Genomic DNA, 17,237 nt, shown 5'->3' with positions numbered 1-17,237 from the left:
GGTTAGCTTTGCTTACTCAACTTCAAAGCCACTTCCACGTGGACCGCAGCCCTGCCAACCAGATTGGCTTATCTGCAAGCTAATATTTGATGTGTGCTCATCAGTTGTGCAGGGGGAAGCTGACAGACAGTAGCCACATTCCAACATCCCACCAGTGGAGAAAGGAGCACTGCCCACATCCCTCCCGTGTCCCCTGGTCCCCTTAGCCCTGAGAAAGCCATGTGAATGCATGTCACAGCCCTCCTCCCCAAAGCACCTGAGTCGGGATTTCGTCCCCACAAAGTAGGGCTGCCACTTTAGCCTGAGATACCAGCCCAACCACACACATTTTCCCTCCAAATGGCTGATGTCATGTGTCTACGTGGCTGATGTCATGTGTCTATATGGCTAATGCCATCTGTCCATGTTAGTTTCCTAGGGCCTCTGTGGGGATTGATTCAGGATCAGAAGGCAGGGGAGTCTTTCCTAACACATTAACTTCAGATTAGACCCGTGTACAGCAGGTTTTTATCTGATTTTTCATCTTCCCCCATTCACTTTCAATTCACCATCTGCTCAAAGTGTCATCAGACACCAAAGACCGGTGCCAGGTGGTGTTGCAACCAACACCTAGATAAGGGTTCTGCAATGCTCACACTTCAACAGAAACAGGAGAAGCTGAAGGGGGAGGGCTACATCCAGCCCAGGCTCTGTGGTTACTCCTAGAGGAAGAATGACCTAACAGAGATTCATGGGAGGTAGACAGGAACATCGGCAAGCTTCTTTGAGAATATGAGGCTCAAACCTCGAGGGACTGTGCTCAGAGGCTGGGGGGAGGGGGTGTTAAGGAGCTGGCAGAGCCATGGGAGCCCAGGGCCAGGCATCTCACCACCAGGAGGGACGTGCTACAAGGGCTCCAGCCCTGATACAGGGCAAACAAGCACAGAACAAGCTGGCGTGTACTCTGGTACCTACAGGACAGTAGTGCTACAAGTATCTCTTTGGGTCTAGGTCCCAGAGGCCACAATCAACCCCAAAGGCTTCAGAAAACACCATGTTCCCTTCAGCAAGTAAAATAAGACTCATGGTGTACACCCATTGTACTTGAAGCTATTACATAAAGGCCATTTTCCTACAGATCTATATTGTATATTACGTAGATTCCTCCCGTGGCTCCCTACCCTCTCCCATTTTTCCTTTTGAAAACTAGCTTCTGTTTTTCCCCCAGGTGCTGGATGACTCTGAAAGCACAGCCATTGTGCTTTTAGACCTGGCCTGAGAGTTCACACAACACAGCAAGTACGCTTGGATTTGGATGTGCCCAGCAGAGGTGCCTCACGACATGGGAGTGGATATCTTGTCTTCCAGCTGGCCAAGTCCCCAAGCACAGCTTCCTGATGTGAGAAACAGCCTGTGCCCTGAGGAACCTGCCCACAGGACATTCCCTGAGGCCTCGGGAGATGAGGGCACTCTATGACGAGGAAGCCTGATTTGTAGCCAGCTCTGCACAGTGCGAATCCCAAGGTGCTGGCCTAAGGGCTCCGGGGCTCCTACAGTGGAAACAGGTAGAGGGCTCTCCCTGAACTGCCTTGCCTGGGAGTAAATTGCTATCAAAGGCATCTGCAAAGCCATGCACAGGAAACAGGAAATCACCAGGAACGTTTCTGTTGTTTTAGGGGTCGGAATTTCCCCAAAGGCTGAGACAGAGTAAAAGCTTTAGTCCTTAGCTTGGAGCTGTGGGGGAGGCCATGGAGACTTTAGGAAATGGGGTGGAGATGGGAGGTTATTGGATGCATACCCTGGAAGAGGGTTATGAAATCACAGACTTTCTTTTCCTCATATTCTAACTATGAGCTTCCTATACCACATAAACCTGCTGTCATGTGCTATCATGTGCTAGGCTCAGAGCAATAGGATCAGTCAGCCACAGACTAGATCCTCTACAACGAAACCTTTTCAGCTTTGGGGTGTTTTTTTGTTTGTTTGTTTTAGTTTGGTTTTTCGAGGGAAGGTTTCTTGGTGTAGCCCTGGCTGTCCTGGAACATGCTCTGTAGACCAGGTTGGCTTTGAACTCATGGAGATCTGCCTGTCTCTGCTGGGACATAAGGCATATGCCATCACCGTCTGGCATTTCCTGTTTTTAATATAATAATTTCTGTTATTTTGTCACAGTCAGAAAACCAACACAAGTCCCAAACAGGTCAAGTGACAGATGGGAAAAGAAACACAGGGCAAGACACACTGGATCAGCTGGGAATACCAGTGGGCCCTGGGACCTACTTGGAAAATGGGGACCATGTATGGTAGCTGTATGAGAGATTTCTAGGGCTGTCACAACACACTCCCATGAATGGATGGCACATTTCTCACAGTCGGGGAAACTGGAAGTCTATAGTCGAGATGACAGCTGGAATATTATTTGCTTTTCTCATCAACTCATTTGAGATACCTAAGAGAAACAAGGAGGGATGGCTTACTTTAGCTCATGGTTCAGTCTGTCATGGCAGGGAAGGCAAAGTAGAGGGGTTCGTTCATTGAGACAGGGGAATAGAGTGAGGTGGCTCATGTCACATCAGACCCAGAAAGAGTGAGATAGGATGGATCCCAGGATCGGTGTCACCAAAGTCCTGCCTTGTGTCACCTGCTTTAGTCAGACAGGCCCCACTTTCTAAAGGCTTCGGGCCTCTAGGAACAGCATTGACAATTGGGAGCAAGGCAGGAAGCTGTGAAAGATATTCCAGAGTCAAACCATTAAGAACAGCAGGGTTGGTCCTCAAAGGCAGCTTCCTTTGGCTTCCAAATTGTGTCTTCCAAACTCTACACAGCATTGCCCTCTGTATAAGCTGTCTCTGCATCCAAAATTCTTTTAAGAACAATCTAAATATTTATTTATTTATTTGTATGTGTATATGTGCACTTGTGTGTGTAGGCATGGGTGCCTATAAGCATGCATGGAAGCCAGAAAAGGGCACGGAGTGTTCTCATGTATCATCCTGCTCACTTCCAGGAGGCAGGGTCTCTCCCCACACCTCAGTCTGCTAATCTCCACTAAATGGAATAACCAACCACAGGAATTCTCCTGTCTCTGCTCCCTTTCGGAGCTCAGTACCTGTGTGCTGGGAACCAAACCATACCCTTATTTGTTTTTTTGGTTTTTTTGTTTTTTGTTTTTTTTGGTTTTTCGAGACAGGGTTTCTCTGTATAGTCCTGGCTGTCCTGGAGCTCACTTTGTAGACCAGGCTGGCCTCGAACTCAGAAATCTGCCTGCCTCTGCCTCCCGAGTGCTGGGATTAAAGGCGTGCGCCACCACGCCTGGCCATACCCTTATTATTATTAACAATATTGTTATTATTGTAAATATTATTGTTAATAGTAATAATAATTATTGTTAACATGGTCTTACCATGTCAGCTCCCCAGGCCCCCAAATCTTGCCTTTTAATAAAGACACTGGCTATGTTTGGTTATAGCTGATGTGTTTTATAAAGCCAAGGGTATGTTTCATACAGTGTGGTATGGTGTGTTGGGAGGGGGTGCCTCAGTGTGCCCATGCTGAGCACCACCACCCTCACTCCACCCTCAGAGGTACCAGCCATAGGAAGATGGGTGTAGTATAGAATAGAGTTTATTTGGGGGCATGGGAAGGGGAGTTGAGACAGGAGTAGAGGCAGAGAAAGAGAGGGGACAGAGAAGGATAGAAAGAGAGAAAGAGGGGCTGGTGAGATGGCTCAACGGGTAAGAGCACTGACTGCTCTTCCAAAGGTCCTGAGTTTAAATCCCAGCAACCACATGGTGGCTCACAACCATCTGTAATGAGATCTGATGCCCTCTTCTGTCATGTCTGAACAGAGCTAATAATAAATAAGACAGACATAATAATAAATAAGTCTTTGGGCTGGAGCAAGAAGGAACTGAGTGAGTGGAGTTGACCAGAGCGAGCAGGCTGACTGGAGCAACTGGGGTTGACTGGAGCGAGTAGATATCCTAAATAAAATTTCCAACAACCACATGAAGGTGCACAACCATCTGTACAACTACAATATGCTCACATACATAAAATAAATCTTTTTAAAAAAGAAACAGAGAGAGAGAGAGAGAGAGAGAGAGAGAGAGAGAGAGAGAGAGAGAAGCCAAACAGTCCCTTTTATAGCAAGCCAGGCCTACCTGACTGTTGCTAGGTAACTGCTGGGTGAAGTGTAGAAGGAATGCCAAAGGGCCACCCCCAAATGGCCTCATCTTGACTGGATGGCCTCAGTGAAGACCCCATCTCCAAGTACAGCCCTGGAGGTCAGGTCTCCAGTAGGAGATGATTTGAAAGGAGGTGGGACATGGTCACATCTTCAACAGTCGTCACCTAGAGTTTTCTCTAGGATCTGCTCATGAGCACTCTCCCTTCTCCCTGCTCACACCCCCTACACCCCCTCCCCCTGCATCTATCAAGTGCTGACCATCACCAGCTTGCCCATTTGGTCACAGTTTTCAGGTGACTAAACTAGAAGATCGAAGTCACCAGAACCATTTGGAGAGGCTGCTGAGCCCATGGCTCCTGCTAGGAATGGTGTGCACCTTGCAGTTTATGAGGAGGAGCTGTGCTGTGTTGAGAAACTGCAGCTTGCTGCTGTCATTAGTGCCATGGGGTAAGTGGAGGCATGGGACAATGAGGGTTTCCAGAAGCTACAAGACAGGGTTAGTGGTGTGTGACCAACAGGCTTTTACCGATATGCGCATTTGAAGGATGGGGTCAACATGGGACTGTTTCCGAGGACCCATTTCCCCCATGCCATGAACTGTTCTGAGAAGCCCGGACTGAAGTGGGCAGTGGGGATGACACCTGCTCCCAGTGGAGAGGGGGATGACACCTGCTCACGGTGGAGAGTGACCAGGGTTCTTTCAAGGTGCTGGGGCACTGTCACACGGTGCTGGAACAGACATGACCAATGAGGCCCTGTTTTTGGGAACCGAGTGGTTCACAGAGTGCAGAGTCCTATAGGCTGAGCCTCAAGTGACGTTTGTTCTTCACTGCCACATGGCCCCCAGGTCCGATTTCCTGCTCTCTGAAAGTCTTTCAAGCTACTTGTACCCTTTCATTGTTCCTCTTCCAGGAACTTGCTGGAGCCGTTCCTGACCTGTAAATCCTGAACCAGAAGATTGGGTAGAGCATGACACCTCCCCCCCCCCAGGGGTTGGGAACAGAAGTGTTACCACCCACGCCTTCTACAACAGTGGACACACACCTAAGGTGAGATAGCATTTGGAATGTGGCTGGGTAGCCATGAGAATAAAATTGGAATTGCATTTAAGTAAGTTAGATGTCAACATCCACAGGTGGCACACGGCACTATGTGGGCCACCAAACATGAAGCACAGAGTCACTTAGTCCCCGCTAAGGCTGACCAAGGTCATAGGTAGACCAGGAGCCTGGACCTCCTCCAGGCTGAGAGCTGCTGACAGCTGGGCAGAGCCGTTTCAGTGGAGTGCTGAGTTGGTTATGGTACAAGTTTGAGGAAACCCAGGCGAGGCTGCTGACAGCACACACAGGCGGGAGCTACAGTAAGGTGGACACCTTAAGGCAAATGAGGTCTTGACCCACAACAGAGTGTCCCTGCTATTGAGTAAGGTGCCATTCTTGTTATAGACCAAGGGTACCCAGGAAAGGAAGGGAAAGCTGTTCAAGGAAGGATTGTGGATGCCAATCTAACTGTTCTTGACTTATTGGGTTGTTTGTTTGTTTGTTTGTTTGTTTGTTTAAAAAGGAAACAAACAAACGGGAGAAGGGTATGTCAGTACTGACAGACACCCCTGTGTCTTGGCGACTGAGGTCCAAAAAGGCTAGTAGTATCCAAAATCTTTTCAATCTCTTCAAAGAAGATGGTTCTGGGGGCTGGAGAGATGGCTTACCAGTTAACAGCATTGGCTGCTCTTCCAGAGAACCTGAGTTCACTTTCCATCATCCGCATGACAGCTCATACTTGCCTATAACTTCAGTTCCAGGGAATCCGACATCCTCACAGATGTAGGCAAAATGCCAACACATATGGACTGGAAATAAATTTTAAAAAGAGATAAAATACCTGTCGATATGTTATCAGAAAGCTCTCAAACCAAGAAGGGGAGAAACCCAGGACCAAAGCACCCATGAGTTGGCATCTTGTTACTCCACACGTCCTGTTACAGAGATGCCAGCGTATTGATCTGAAGAAACAATGCATTAAGTGGCTGTGGGTATGCTAAACTTTTGGCCAAGATACTGAGGGAAGCCAAAGAAAATGCCATGAACAGATTGCCAAGAGATGTAGGCTGTCTTCGCCGAGAGAGCTTCTACTTCTGAGTCCAGTCTAAGTCAGAACTTTAAGAGTAACAAATAAGGCGGGTGGTTCAGAGGTCCTGAGTCGCAACCTGGCAGTGGTGGTGCACAGAAACCCTGCCTCAAAAAACAAAAAGAGTAACAAATTAATGATCAGACCTTGGTGGGGGTAGTGTTATACCAGGGAGAGGAGATGGCACAGCAGTCAAGATGCCCACCAGCAAGCCTGATGACCTGGTGTGATCCTTGGAACCCGCATAAAAATCTCTATGTGGCAGCACCCATTAGAAATCCTGGCATGCCTACCAAGGTGGAAGGTGGAGACAGAAGAATCCGCCAGAATCACATACTCGGAACTGCAGCAGAAACAAGATAGATCCTGCCTCAAAAACAAGGCTGAAGGAGAATTGGTTGACCTTGACACAAGCGTGTGACACACACACTTAAAAATACTCTTTTGTTTGTTTTTAAAAGTAAATGTATTTATTACAGGGCTTGGCAAATGCCTCTAATTTAGGGCTCAGGAACCTGAGGCAGAGGTTCAAGCTAGCCCGAGTTACTCAGTGGAGACCCTGTTTCAACAACAAAAAACAAGAAACAAAACAAAACAAAAACAACTCACCTCCCAAACTTCCCTGAAGTCCTTACATAGCAGCTCACTAGGTAAGGAGGCCTCTAAGCCCTCCCACTGGAGGGACAACCAGCGTTAACACCTTGGGTTCCAACGAAGCCACACACTGATCATCTCAATGCTTTTAACCTGTGCAGGTCTATCGTGACATTTGTGATTTTCAGCTTTTGCCAGTGTGGACCATCAGAGAACAAACCCCATGTTCTGCTCAGAACTCAGGGCTAGCAGTCGCCTGTCCAGGCTGCAGAAGGAACCAGAAGCAAAAGCTGGCGGCAGTGTCCCCTAGGGGCTCTGTCTGGCACAGTGCCCTTCTGAGAGAGCTCTTTTTTTTTTTTTAAATACTTTATTTTTATTTCATATGTATTGGTGTTTTGCCTGCATATATGTCTGTGTGAGGGCATCATATCTCCTGGAACTGGAATTATAGATAATTGTAAGCTGTCATGTGGGTCCTGGGAGTTAAACCCAGATTGTCTGGAAGAACAGTCAATGTTCTTAACCACTGACCCATCTTTCTAGTCCTTGAAGGATGCTCTTGCATTGCAATGCCTTGCAACTTCTCTGGTCTTAGCTGGTCTTCACTTCATGGAGAGAAAAGCACCTAAGAACTTCTCACAGTATACTGACTGATTCTTCATGCTTCCACTGACTGCCAATTCTTTTTTTTTTTCATGTGAAACTGACTTTTTTTATTAATCATTTTATTCATTTACATTTCAAATGATATCCCCCTTCCCAGTTTCCTCTCCACAAACCTCCCATCCTATTTCCCCTTTTCCCCCTCCCCTTTCCCTCTATGAGGTTGCTCCTCCACCCACTCACCCACTCCCGCCTCATTCCCCTACGTGGAACTAATTTTTTTTTAATTAGGTATTTTCCTCGTTTACATTTTCAATGCTATCCCAAAGGTCCCCCATACCCACCCCCCCCCAATGCCCTACCCACCCACTCCCCCTTTTTGGCCCTGGCGTTCCCTTGTACTGGGGCATATAAAGTTTGCAAGTCCAATGGGCCGCTCTTTGCAGTGATGGTCGACTAGGCCATCTTTTGATACATATGCAGCTAAAGACAAGAGCTCCCGGGTACTGGTTAGTTCATATTGTTGTTCCACCTATAGGGTTGCAGTTAGTTCCCTTTAGCTCCTTGGGTAATTTCTCTAGCTCCTCCATTGGGGGCCGTGTGACCCATCCAACAGCTGACTGTGATCATCCACTTCTGTGTTTGCTAGGCCCCGGCATAGTCTCACAAGAGAGAGCTATATCTGGGTCCTTTCAGCGAAATCTTGCTAGTGTATGCAATGGTGTCAGCATTTGGAAGCTGTTTATGGGATGGATCCCTGCATATGAGAGCTCTTAAAGGCTCTGGAAGGCTAGAAATACCAGCAGGTCTGAGCAGGCAAACACTTATCGCTCTCTAGTGGCAGATTGTAAAATTGCAAACGCACAGAACTCGTGAGGCTTAGTCAAGTTCCAGAAAGAGATCCACCAAAGAAGTCCAAGAAGGCCACTTCATATTCCTGAAAACACCAAAGTCCCACTTAGAACGTGTATAGCTACCAGTCAGGGACGGTAGTCTGTCCTGTCTGCATTTGGGCTCTGGCACCCAGATTGAGTTCAAATTTCCGTTCCTATAGCCTGGAAGCTTCCAGGTTCCTCCTACTAAGGGAGGGAGAGAGGGAGGGAAGGATGGAGGGAGGGAAGGAGGGAGGGAGGGAGGGAGGGACAGATAAGGACAGAGGGAGAGAGAGAGAGAGAGAGAGAGAGAGAGAGAGAGAGAGACATGGTGGAGTTAACAGCTGTACCATTATAGATCTTTTTGGATCCCTCTATATTCCAGAAATCAGAACATCCAGGATTTTATGAAGGCAAACAGTCAGGTATATGCATGGTGTACCTGTGTTGTCTGAGGTGGAACCTTATATGCCTGTGAGTTAAACTCCTGTGAGTTTCTGCAGGAAACATGAACATGTGTGTTCCTAGGATGACCAAGGACAGAGCCACAGGGTCAAGCTTGCTGCTGTAATGTACGTTATATTGGGAAACTATCACAAGCGATTAAAACTTGTTGAAAGTAGACTCTAGTTCCTATAACCAGTCCTGTCCTGAGCCAGGCTGTCTGGGAGAGGGAAACCCAGCAAGCAGCAAAGGGCGTGGAAGACATTGACTCCTTGAGACTGTCTAGAAGACAGGCCATTTCCAGCAGGGTTTATCATGCTACAAAAATGCCCACAGAAGGGCTGAGAGATAGGTCTGAGAGGTCTGGAGTTCAATTCCCTGAACCACATTATAGCTCACAACCATCTGTAATGGAATCTGGTGCCCTCTTCTGGTGTGTCTGAAGACTGTGACAGTGGACTCACATACATAAAATAAATAAATCTTACAACAACAACAACAACAAAAAGCCCACAGAGGGGACAAGAAGCACAGTGCACATCCACGGAGAGAAAGGCCTCAGGTGGGAGCACCGGTCAACTGCCTCAGCCTCAGGAGGGAGCATTGCCTTGGGCATTGCCTTGGGTGTACTGGCTGGTTTTGTGTGTCAACTTGACACAGGCTGGGAGTTATCACAAAGAAAGGAACTTCAGTAGGGGAAATGCCTTCATGAGATCCAGCTGTAAGGCATTTTCTCAATTAGTGATCACGAGGGGGGTTGGGGGGTGGGGGGGTGGAGGGGGAAGGTCCCCTTGTGGGTGGTGCCATCTCTGGGCTGGTAGTCTTGGTTCTATAAGAGAGCAGGTTGAGCAAGCCAGGGGAAGCAAGCCAGTAAAGAACATCCCTCCATGGCCTCTGCATCAGCTCCTGCTTCCTGACCTGTTTGAGTTCCAGTCCTGACTTCCTTTGGTGATGAACAGCAATGTGGAAGAGTAAGCTGAATAAACCCTTTCCTCCCCAAGTGCTTCTTGGTCATGATGTTTGTGCAGGAATAGAAAACCTGACTAAGACAAATTGGTACCAGGAGTTGGGTATTCCTGTGACAATCTGACCATGTTTTGGGGAGGACTTGGAAGGACTTTGGAACTTTGGGCTTGAAGATCCATTCATTTAAGAGCTCTGTCAGATGTTGTGTAGGAGCTTGGAAGATAATGTTGAGAACAGTGTAGAAGATGGAGGTCTGGCTTGTGAAATTTCAGAGGGAAAATTAAAGACTCTTTTCAGGGCCATTGCTATTTTGATTGGGAAGATTCTCTGGTTCTGGTTAGCTGGGGCTGAAGAATCAGCTGTGATTAACAAGATACCAGAACTACTAAAGTGAAACTTTTGCATTAGTGGGACTATTGATGCTGGTTAGCTGGAGCTAAGAAATTAGAGGTGATGAAGAAGAGGCCAGCATCATTGAGGTGACATCTTCTGGGAAGTGCTTCTGAGAGCACAAAGAAGCTGTGTTCCAGAGATAGCCAAAGTTGTACCTCGTGCAGCAGCAGGGCTTGGTAATGTGTAAGAGTCACCCAGGTGGTACTGGTTTTGAAGGCATGAAGGGGTGGGTCATGCATAGCAGCTGAGGCTCGGCACTTGGATAGGCCATGGAAGGCCATTGGTGAAGGTGCAGCCTCAGTTGCAATTGATGGCCCAGGACAGAAGGGGTCATGCAAAGGAGTTGAAGCTTAGCACCATGAAGAGAGCCTATGAGAGGCTGTTGGTGAAGCCTAGTTAGAGCGGAAGTCAGCAGTGTTTTGGAGATGCCAGTACCATGAGATGACCATCAAGAACAGCAGCAGCAGTGGAGTACAGGCAGCTGGAGCCTAAAAGACAACGTGTGTGCTACAAAGGGCAAGGCTGGAGAAGTGACCCGAGCCCTTGGAGGAGCCTAGAAGATAGTGAGTTGTATCCCAGACATTGGACAGTTGGAGTTTGATTTTGCTTTTCATGGTGACTGTGCCCTGATGCTTTTCCCTCTTGGAGGAAGTATTTTAGTGGAACCCTCAGTGAAGAGACTTCTAACTGTAAAGACTTTGGATTTTAAGAGAGATTGAAATTTTAAGAATTTGCAAAGACTGTGGGACTTTTAAAGTTATTTATTTATTTTCCAAGTGTCCCTTTGTGGGCACATACTTTATTGCACATAAATTTTTGTACATCCAGTTCCCAAATGAGATGTGCTCATTCATCTTTCAGACCCTCACAGCTCACAAAGGCCCTGGCACATGGTAGGCACTTGATAAATACTTCTTCAGAGCATGACCATTCACGCACCATGACCTTACAGTAGGCCAACACGCAGCGGCTCCTGGCCCGTCTGCTCTGCAGACCACGCAATCCCACAGTCCTCTTTGTGAACTCCTGTTCACTTTCCAGATCCAGGAGAGCGTCCAGTGTTTCACTCTCAGAACTGAAGTCCCAGCAGGCGCTTGCCTGCACACCGCGTTTACTATTTCTTCACTGGGTTGATCCTTAACAGAGGATCAATCTTAGTTCCTATCAGTGGTAAGAGCTCTGGTGTTTGATCCTAGAGGAGCATTTCCTTCAGTTTTTGTCACGTATAAAAGCTGTGTGTCGAGACTGAAGGTCATCTACTATCTTCTCTTCTATCACCAAGCCTTTTGCCACCTCCTCCTCGGACAGCAGTAACTCTGTCTCCGAGTCTTTGGTTACAATAATCACAAAGGACTTTATTGACTCCAGGATGTTGGCCACCACCACTTGATGCTGGTAAACTTCCAAAGCATTCCGAGCCCGACTGATTATGATGTCCGGGTCTGTCTCCAGCTTAAAGGAAACTACAAATGCTTTAGGAGCCCAGTGTTTGACCAGAGGAGAAAGCATCTTTGGCATCATCTTCATTGTTATCTCCACTACAGCATTTATCATTCTGATCTGTGATTATGGCTGGTGTCCAGGCCCTCGCTAGACTGTGAGATCCTTGAGGGCAGTGTCTTGTTCATCTCTGTATTCCCAGTACCTAGCTCATGCAGAAGGCTGAAAAGCCATCCAGATCAAGAGGAAAGTAACCCAAGATTGGTTAGAGGGGGTCAGATCTCTGGAAGAGAAGAGTCCATCACCTGCAGTGGGCCACCAGATGAGTGGATCTTGTGTTCAGGCATTTCGGAGACAGGAATATAGAAATCTGACACTGCGGCGGCCAGGTAAAACATCGCAGAAGAGCCTAATGGACCGAGAGCCAAGGCAGCAGCCTGCAGCAGATGCAGGTAATCCGCCAAAGTGGTAAACTCTACAGCCAGGAAGGTACCAGTCTCTTGGAAGCTCTGCAATGCTGTAGCAAAGCCCGGGAGCGCATTCTCTTAGGCCTCCAGACTCAGCTTGCCCGACTGGGCTGGGCCAGAAGGCCGGAGGGCTGGCAGCCAGGCCTGGGGCGGGAAGCGATGGGTATAGGGGAAGGCTGAGTGCCCTCCGAACAAGAACAGGACTCCATAGCCGGCAGCCAGGAAGACCTCCGCCGACGCGGCTCCCTGTTGCCCGTTACTGAAGTTGTCCAGAAAGCGCACGCTTCCAGTGGGACCTTGGTGCCTCCAGATGTGATCAGCACCACCCGCCGGCCCTGCTCGCCCAGCCTGGCCGCAAAGCGAGCCATAACCTCGGCCCAGCGCGCAGCACCCGGGGGACGCGGCAACTCAGCCACCAGGTCCATTTCCGCCATCTGCCTTAAAGTTATTTAAAAGGGGATGAATAAGAAACTAACAGCTGAGGCTTAATAGTGATGTGTTTGTGTGTCAAGTAGACAAGGGGTCAATTATACTGGCTAGTTTTGTGTCAACTTGACATAGGCTGGAGTTATCACAAAGAAAGGAGCTTCAGTTGGGGAAATGCCTCCATGAGATCCAACTGTAAGGCATTTTCTCAATTAGTGATCAAGTGGGGAGGTCCCCTTGTGGGTGGTGCCATCTCTGGGCTGGTAGTCTTGGTTCCATAAGAGAGCAGGCTGAGCAAGCCTGTAAAGAACATCCCTCCATGGCCTCTGCATCAGCTCCTGCTTCCTGACCTGTTTGAGTTCCAGTCCTGACTTCCTTTGGTGATGAACAGCAATGTGGAAGAGTAAGCTGAATAAACCCTTTCCTCCCCAAGTGCTTCTTGGTCATGATGTTTGTGCAGGAATAGAAAACCTGACTAAGACACTTGGGCATTGCCTTGGGCATTGTTCTATCATTGCTTACAAGTTGCTGGGACTAAGGGCATGTGCCAGTATCCTCCACATCTGTTCTTTCTTCCTTTCTCTCTCTCTCTCTCTCTCTCTCTCTCTCTCTCTCTCTCTCTTTCCTCTTAGATCATGGGTTTCTGGCCATGAAAGGGGGTCAGATGGATAAGAGGATAAAGGTGCTGAGTCAGCTGTTGGAGGGGCAGGACCAGGCATGGTTTGTGCTCTGCTTCCTCCTCTGCCCCAATGCCAGCAGCTCCCTCTGCTCCCCTCCCCTCCCTGCTGGCTGCCCCCCTCTCCCTCTCACTCTGGATGCTAGAATCTCAGCAAGACAGTCTGTCCTTCTCCGCCATCGGCAACACTTAGACTTGAAACAAACAAACAAATCCCGGGCTGCATGCAGTGGGCAGCTGGCAGAGGGATCCATGTTCGAGAGGCCAGTGGAGGATTTAAGGACCTCTGCTCATTTACAGAATGGTGGAATCTGTCACCTAAGATTGATCCACTTTCTTTTCTAGTTATCTAACGAGAAACAGAATAATTAATACCTAAAACCAAAATGATTTCAAAGTCATTTTAGCCTTGGAACAAAGCGTTTTCCATTGAGAAAATACTAACATCGCTCTAGGGATACCATGTGTGCCTGTTAATTTGAACTGTAGTCCCAACAGAGCCTATGATCACTGGGGCAGAGCTTTAATGAGGAGTTATCTAGATGGGGGTGACCTGAGGGTGTGTGTAGGTGGGGGTGTCTTGTTAGTTAGGTGTGAAGACCTGTTCTGAATGTGGGTGGTAGCATTTTATGAACTGGCCAAATTGTATTAAAAAAAAACTAAGAAAGCCGTGAGCGGCAGGGCTGTGTGCATCCCCCTTCCTCTGCTCCTGGCTGAGGCTGATTCTCCTTCACTGACTTCAGCACCACAATAATGGGTGGGACCTAAAATCGCAAACTGAGACAGGCCTCTTCTTCCCAAACTCTGGGAGTTTTATTACATCAACATAAATTAAACCAGGACTCCATGAAAACGAAGTGCACAGTCTGTTCCCCTCTTTCTTTCTTTCTTTCTTTCTTTCTTTCTTTCTTTCTTTCTTTCTTTCTTTCTTTCTTTCTTTCTTTCCTTCCTTTTTCCTTCCTTCCTTCCTTCCTTCCTTCCTTCCTTCTTTCCTTCCTTTCTTCCTTCCTTTCTCTTTTTCTTAATGGTTCTTAAAGCGAGGCAAATAAAAAGACTCAGAATTATTAAGGCTTGTACATAAGTTTATATTTTAATGTGGGAAAAGATTGGAATAAGCTAAAGAGTTATGTTTCAAATGCTGGGCTGGGGGGATGGTTCAGGCAGCAAAGCACTTAGCTTGCAGCGCAAAGACCAGCTCAACAGCTAGAATCTATGTAACAACAACAAAAACAAAAACAAAAAAACAAAGAAATCCTCTTGGTGGTGGTGCATGCTTTTAATCCCAGTGCTAGCCAAGGTCCCCCCCCCCCCCACCTCCGGCCTGCCAGTCTTGCTGCTCATTCAGCTCTGAAGCACTGAGAGACTTTGTCTTAAGAAAGAAGAAAAACAAAAAACAAAAAACAACCCAACCCCTACCCCCACTCCCACCCCACCCCCACCCCACAAAAAAACCTAACCCCCCCCCCCAAATAAAAAAACCCACAGCCTGAGGAATATACTGGAAGCTATCCTATCCTCTGGCCTCAAAACTTGAGCAAACACACACACACACACACACACACACACACACACACACACACACGAATGCACACACTCACTATAGATGGCAACAAAGGCATTGCAACAGCTCACTAACCATTTAGCTTCCAAACCATGTATCAGAATAGAACATGTCAGTTTCTTGACATTCACACCAGCAATTCTTGTAATGAGATTTGTGTTTCCCCATCTCCAGACACATTTGCCATCTGCTTAAGCAGCCCTTTAAGAACTAGAGTACTATGAGCTTCTAACAAGGCAGAAGAGACTCACTGAAACCTGTTTTTATATCTAACTATGGCTTTGTATAGAGCTACCTTAAGACCAGTCTGAGAGCCAGGCATAATGGCACAGGCCTGTAATCTTAACTATTTGTAGAGTTGAGGCTCTGGGATTGCCAAGTTCAAGGCCTGCCTGAACACCTTAGTGGGTCCCTCTCTCTAAATGAAAGATACAGAAAGGCTTTGGAGTATAGCACAGTGGTAGCACAATTGCCGAACATTATGTGAAACCCTAGATTCAATGTCCAATTTAAATGGACAAAAAAAAGTCCCCTTGGTCTCAGAGGCCAGCATGCTGGCCACTGTTGAGAGGCTAACACGAAACTCTCGGTGACCAGGATCTTCACCTCCGTTCCAGATCTGGAAGGAAAGCACTTTCAGCTACAGACAAGCCAAGTTTACCATCCGAGGGATGAATGTTAAACTGTGCTGGAGTCTGCTAAACCCAGAGCCCAGCCTGGAACAGTATCCCAGCTTGCTTCCTTTGGCTCCACCCACTGGAGAGGGGAAAAGGGAATCACCAAGAACTCCTTCCATTTGTGGAAGCAAGCTCACATGCCAGTAGCAAACCCAGGCACCCGACTTCCTACTTGGTTCCGGCCTCTCTCCACCCAGGTTGATGTTCCAGTTTATGGATGCTCTTGCCTTCCTCCTCCATAGCCTCCTGCTTGCTGAGAAGATAAAAGGGAGCTGGGTATGGGATCTTTGACTTGTCATCTGCTTCACATGAGTTACAGGGGGCTTTTGTTGGTTTCTCAAGCTACATCCTTGTTTTGTGCTATGGGTGTTAGGGGTCACTAGGTCTGTGACCCCTTCATGAACGTTTCTGAATATGTTTATGTTCATAAGCACTACCCAGTAATCTGGCATTCCCATCTTATTTTGTAGAACCAACCTGGGAGGAGCTACAATGTTTCTTGTCACCCACACCTGGAAGAATTTGGCTGATAGTGCCACCTCCCGGCTGGTTCTGATCTTGCAGGAACTCTTTGCTGAATTTCCATAGTTACTGTACATATTTGGACATGGCTTTTTTTTTTTTTTCATATGTAATAGCAAGTTTCACCAAGGCTTTTGGGGCAATGTTGCTTTGTGCTCTCGTGTTACATGGTAAAGGACGATGCATTATCATTTTCGACGGTCTCACTGGTCTGCCTGGAGATGTAGCTTTCCGAGTAAACCCGGGCACAGAGGAAGCCAGGCATCTTATTCTTCCTTCTCATACACCACACATCCTTCATGATCTTCATGAAGTAGTTTCTGAATTTCTGTCCAATAAACGCATACAACACGGGGTTGAGGCAGCAATGCAGGAAAGCCAGGACCTCGGCCACGTTCCTGGTGTAGGCGAGGACTTTCTCGGTGCTGCAGCTCCGGCCCACTTTGCCCGTGTTGACCGCAGTCACGAGGAGGACCATGTTGTGAGGGATCTGACAAGCCAGGAACACGAGAACCACAGCGATCACGACTCGGATTGCTCTGTGCCTCTTGGAGTTCTGGGCCTGCACCAAGGTCTTGATAATGAACAGATAGCAGAACACCATAAACAGCAAAGGGGTGAAGAACCCAAAGAACAGCTCCAGTCCCATACCCAGCAGCTTCCACGTGATGGGCTCTGAGACAGACCTGTACCGTGGCTCACAGACATCACGATCCTGCAGCTCGTATTTCTTGTTGAAGATAAATGTAGGGCTTGAGATGATGATGGAGATGAACCACACTGCCACACAGATGACCTTACTGTGCGTCAGTGTTCTGGAGCGTACCCGGAAAGATTTGGTTGCCTGGACGATGGCAATGTACCGGTCCATGCTGATACAGGCCAGGAGCAGCATCCCACAGTTAAAGTTGACCGCATATGTGCCTTTCATCAGTTTACACAGTGCATCGCTGAAAACCCAAGTGTTGGTGGCATGAGTAACTGCCCAGAACGGTAGGGTGAGGACAAAGAGTATGTCTGTGATGGCCATGTTCAACAGGTAGACGTCAGTCATGGATCTGGCTTTCTTGTAGAAGGCAAAGGTCATCACCACCATAATGTTGCCCAGGAGGCCAAAGACACATATTAAGGAGTAGGCAATTGGCACAAATACCTTGGTGAAGTTTCTGACCTCTTCTAGGGAGCATGGCCCATGGTCTGGAGGAATAGAATAATACTCTGTGTTGTCATAATCATCCGTTCCAAAGTAGGACTCTGTGGAATTCATTCCTGAATGATAATGAAAATAGAAATCGTGACAG

At 47.7% G+C, this 17,237-nt stretch overlaps 1 protein-coding gene, 1 long non-coding RNA gene and 1 pseudogene across 20 annotated transcripts in view; 1 reads left to right on the top strand and 2 right to left on the bottom strand.

Moving 5' to 3' along the window:
- Window positions 1-650: 650 nt before the first annotated feature.
- On the top strand, window positions 651-16,131 carry Gm33799. Of its 3 annotated transcripts, none has more exons than XR_385197.1 (5): window positions 651-737; window positions 1,208-1,544; window positions 4,455-4,615; window positions 5,081-5,217; window positions 15,885-16,131. It is a non-coding gene; the product is annotated as a predicted gene, 33799 (long non-coding RNA). The 3 variants fall into 3 exon arrangements; XR_876389.1 differs by lacking the exon at window positions 15,885-16,131 and adding an exon at window positions 5,964-6,776 and having other exon boundaries at window positions 1,208-1,503; XR_385198.2 differs by lacking the exon at window positions 15,885-16,131 and adding an exon at window positions 5,964-6,776.
- Gm8465 lies at window positions 10,936-12,596 on the bottom strand (annotated as a pseudogene). The gene is made up of 2 exons (XR_385201.4): window positions 11,913-12,596; window positions 10,936-11,700 (listed from the first exon to the last, which is right to left on the bottom strand). The product of XR_385201.4 is annotated as a predicted gene 8465 (transcript).
- The window catches only part of Ccr6 (chemokine (C-C motif) receptor 6), a 22,479-nt gene continuing 19,890 nt past the window's right edge, over window positions 14,649-17,237 (bottom strand). For 9 of the 16 annotated variants that reach the window (XM_006523286.4, XM_006523288.4, XM_006523292.4 and 6 more), the window contains one exon: window positions 14,649-17,205. In XM_006523286.4, the coding sequence (XP_006523349.1) occupies window positions 16,100-17,203 (1,104 nt within the window). In that variant the 5' untranslated portion in view covers window positions 17,204-17,205 and the 3' untranslated portion in view covers window positions 14,649-16,099. The remainder of the gene's footprint in view (window positions 17,206-17,237) is intronic. The other 7 variants (NM_001190333.1, NM_009835.4, NM_001190334.1 and 4 more) reach the window with 1 other exon arrangement.

The sequence above is a fragment of the Mus musculus genome, chromosome 17, assembly GCF_000001635.26.
Source record: "Mus musculus strain C57BL/6J chromosome 17, GRCm38.p6 C57BL/6J".
In the NCBI taxonomy this organism is placed as follows: domain Eukaryota; kingdom Metazoa; phylum Chordata; class Mammalia; order Rodentia; family Muridae; genus Mus; species Mus musculus.
Note: the sequence above shows the minus strand (reverse complement) of the source record. Positions and strands in the feature narration are given on the sequence as shown.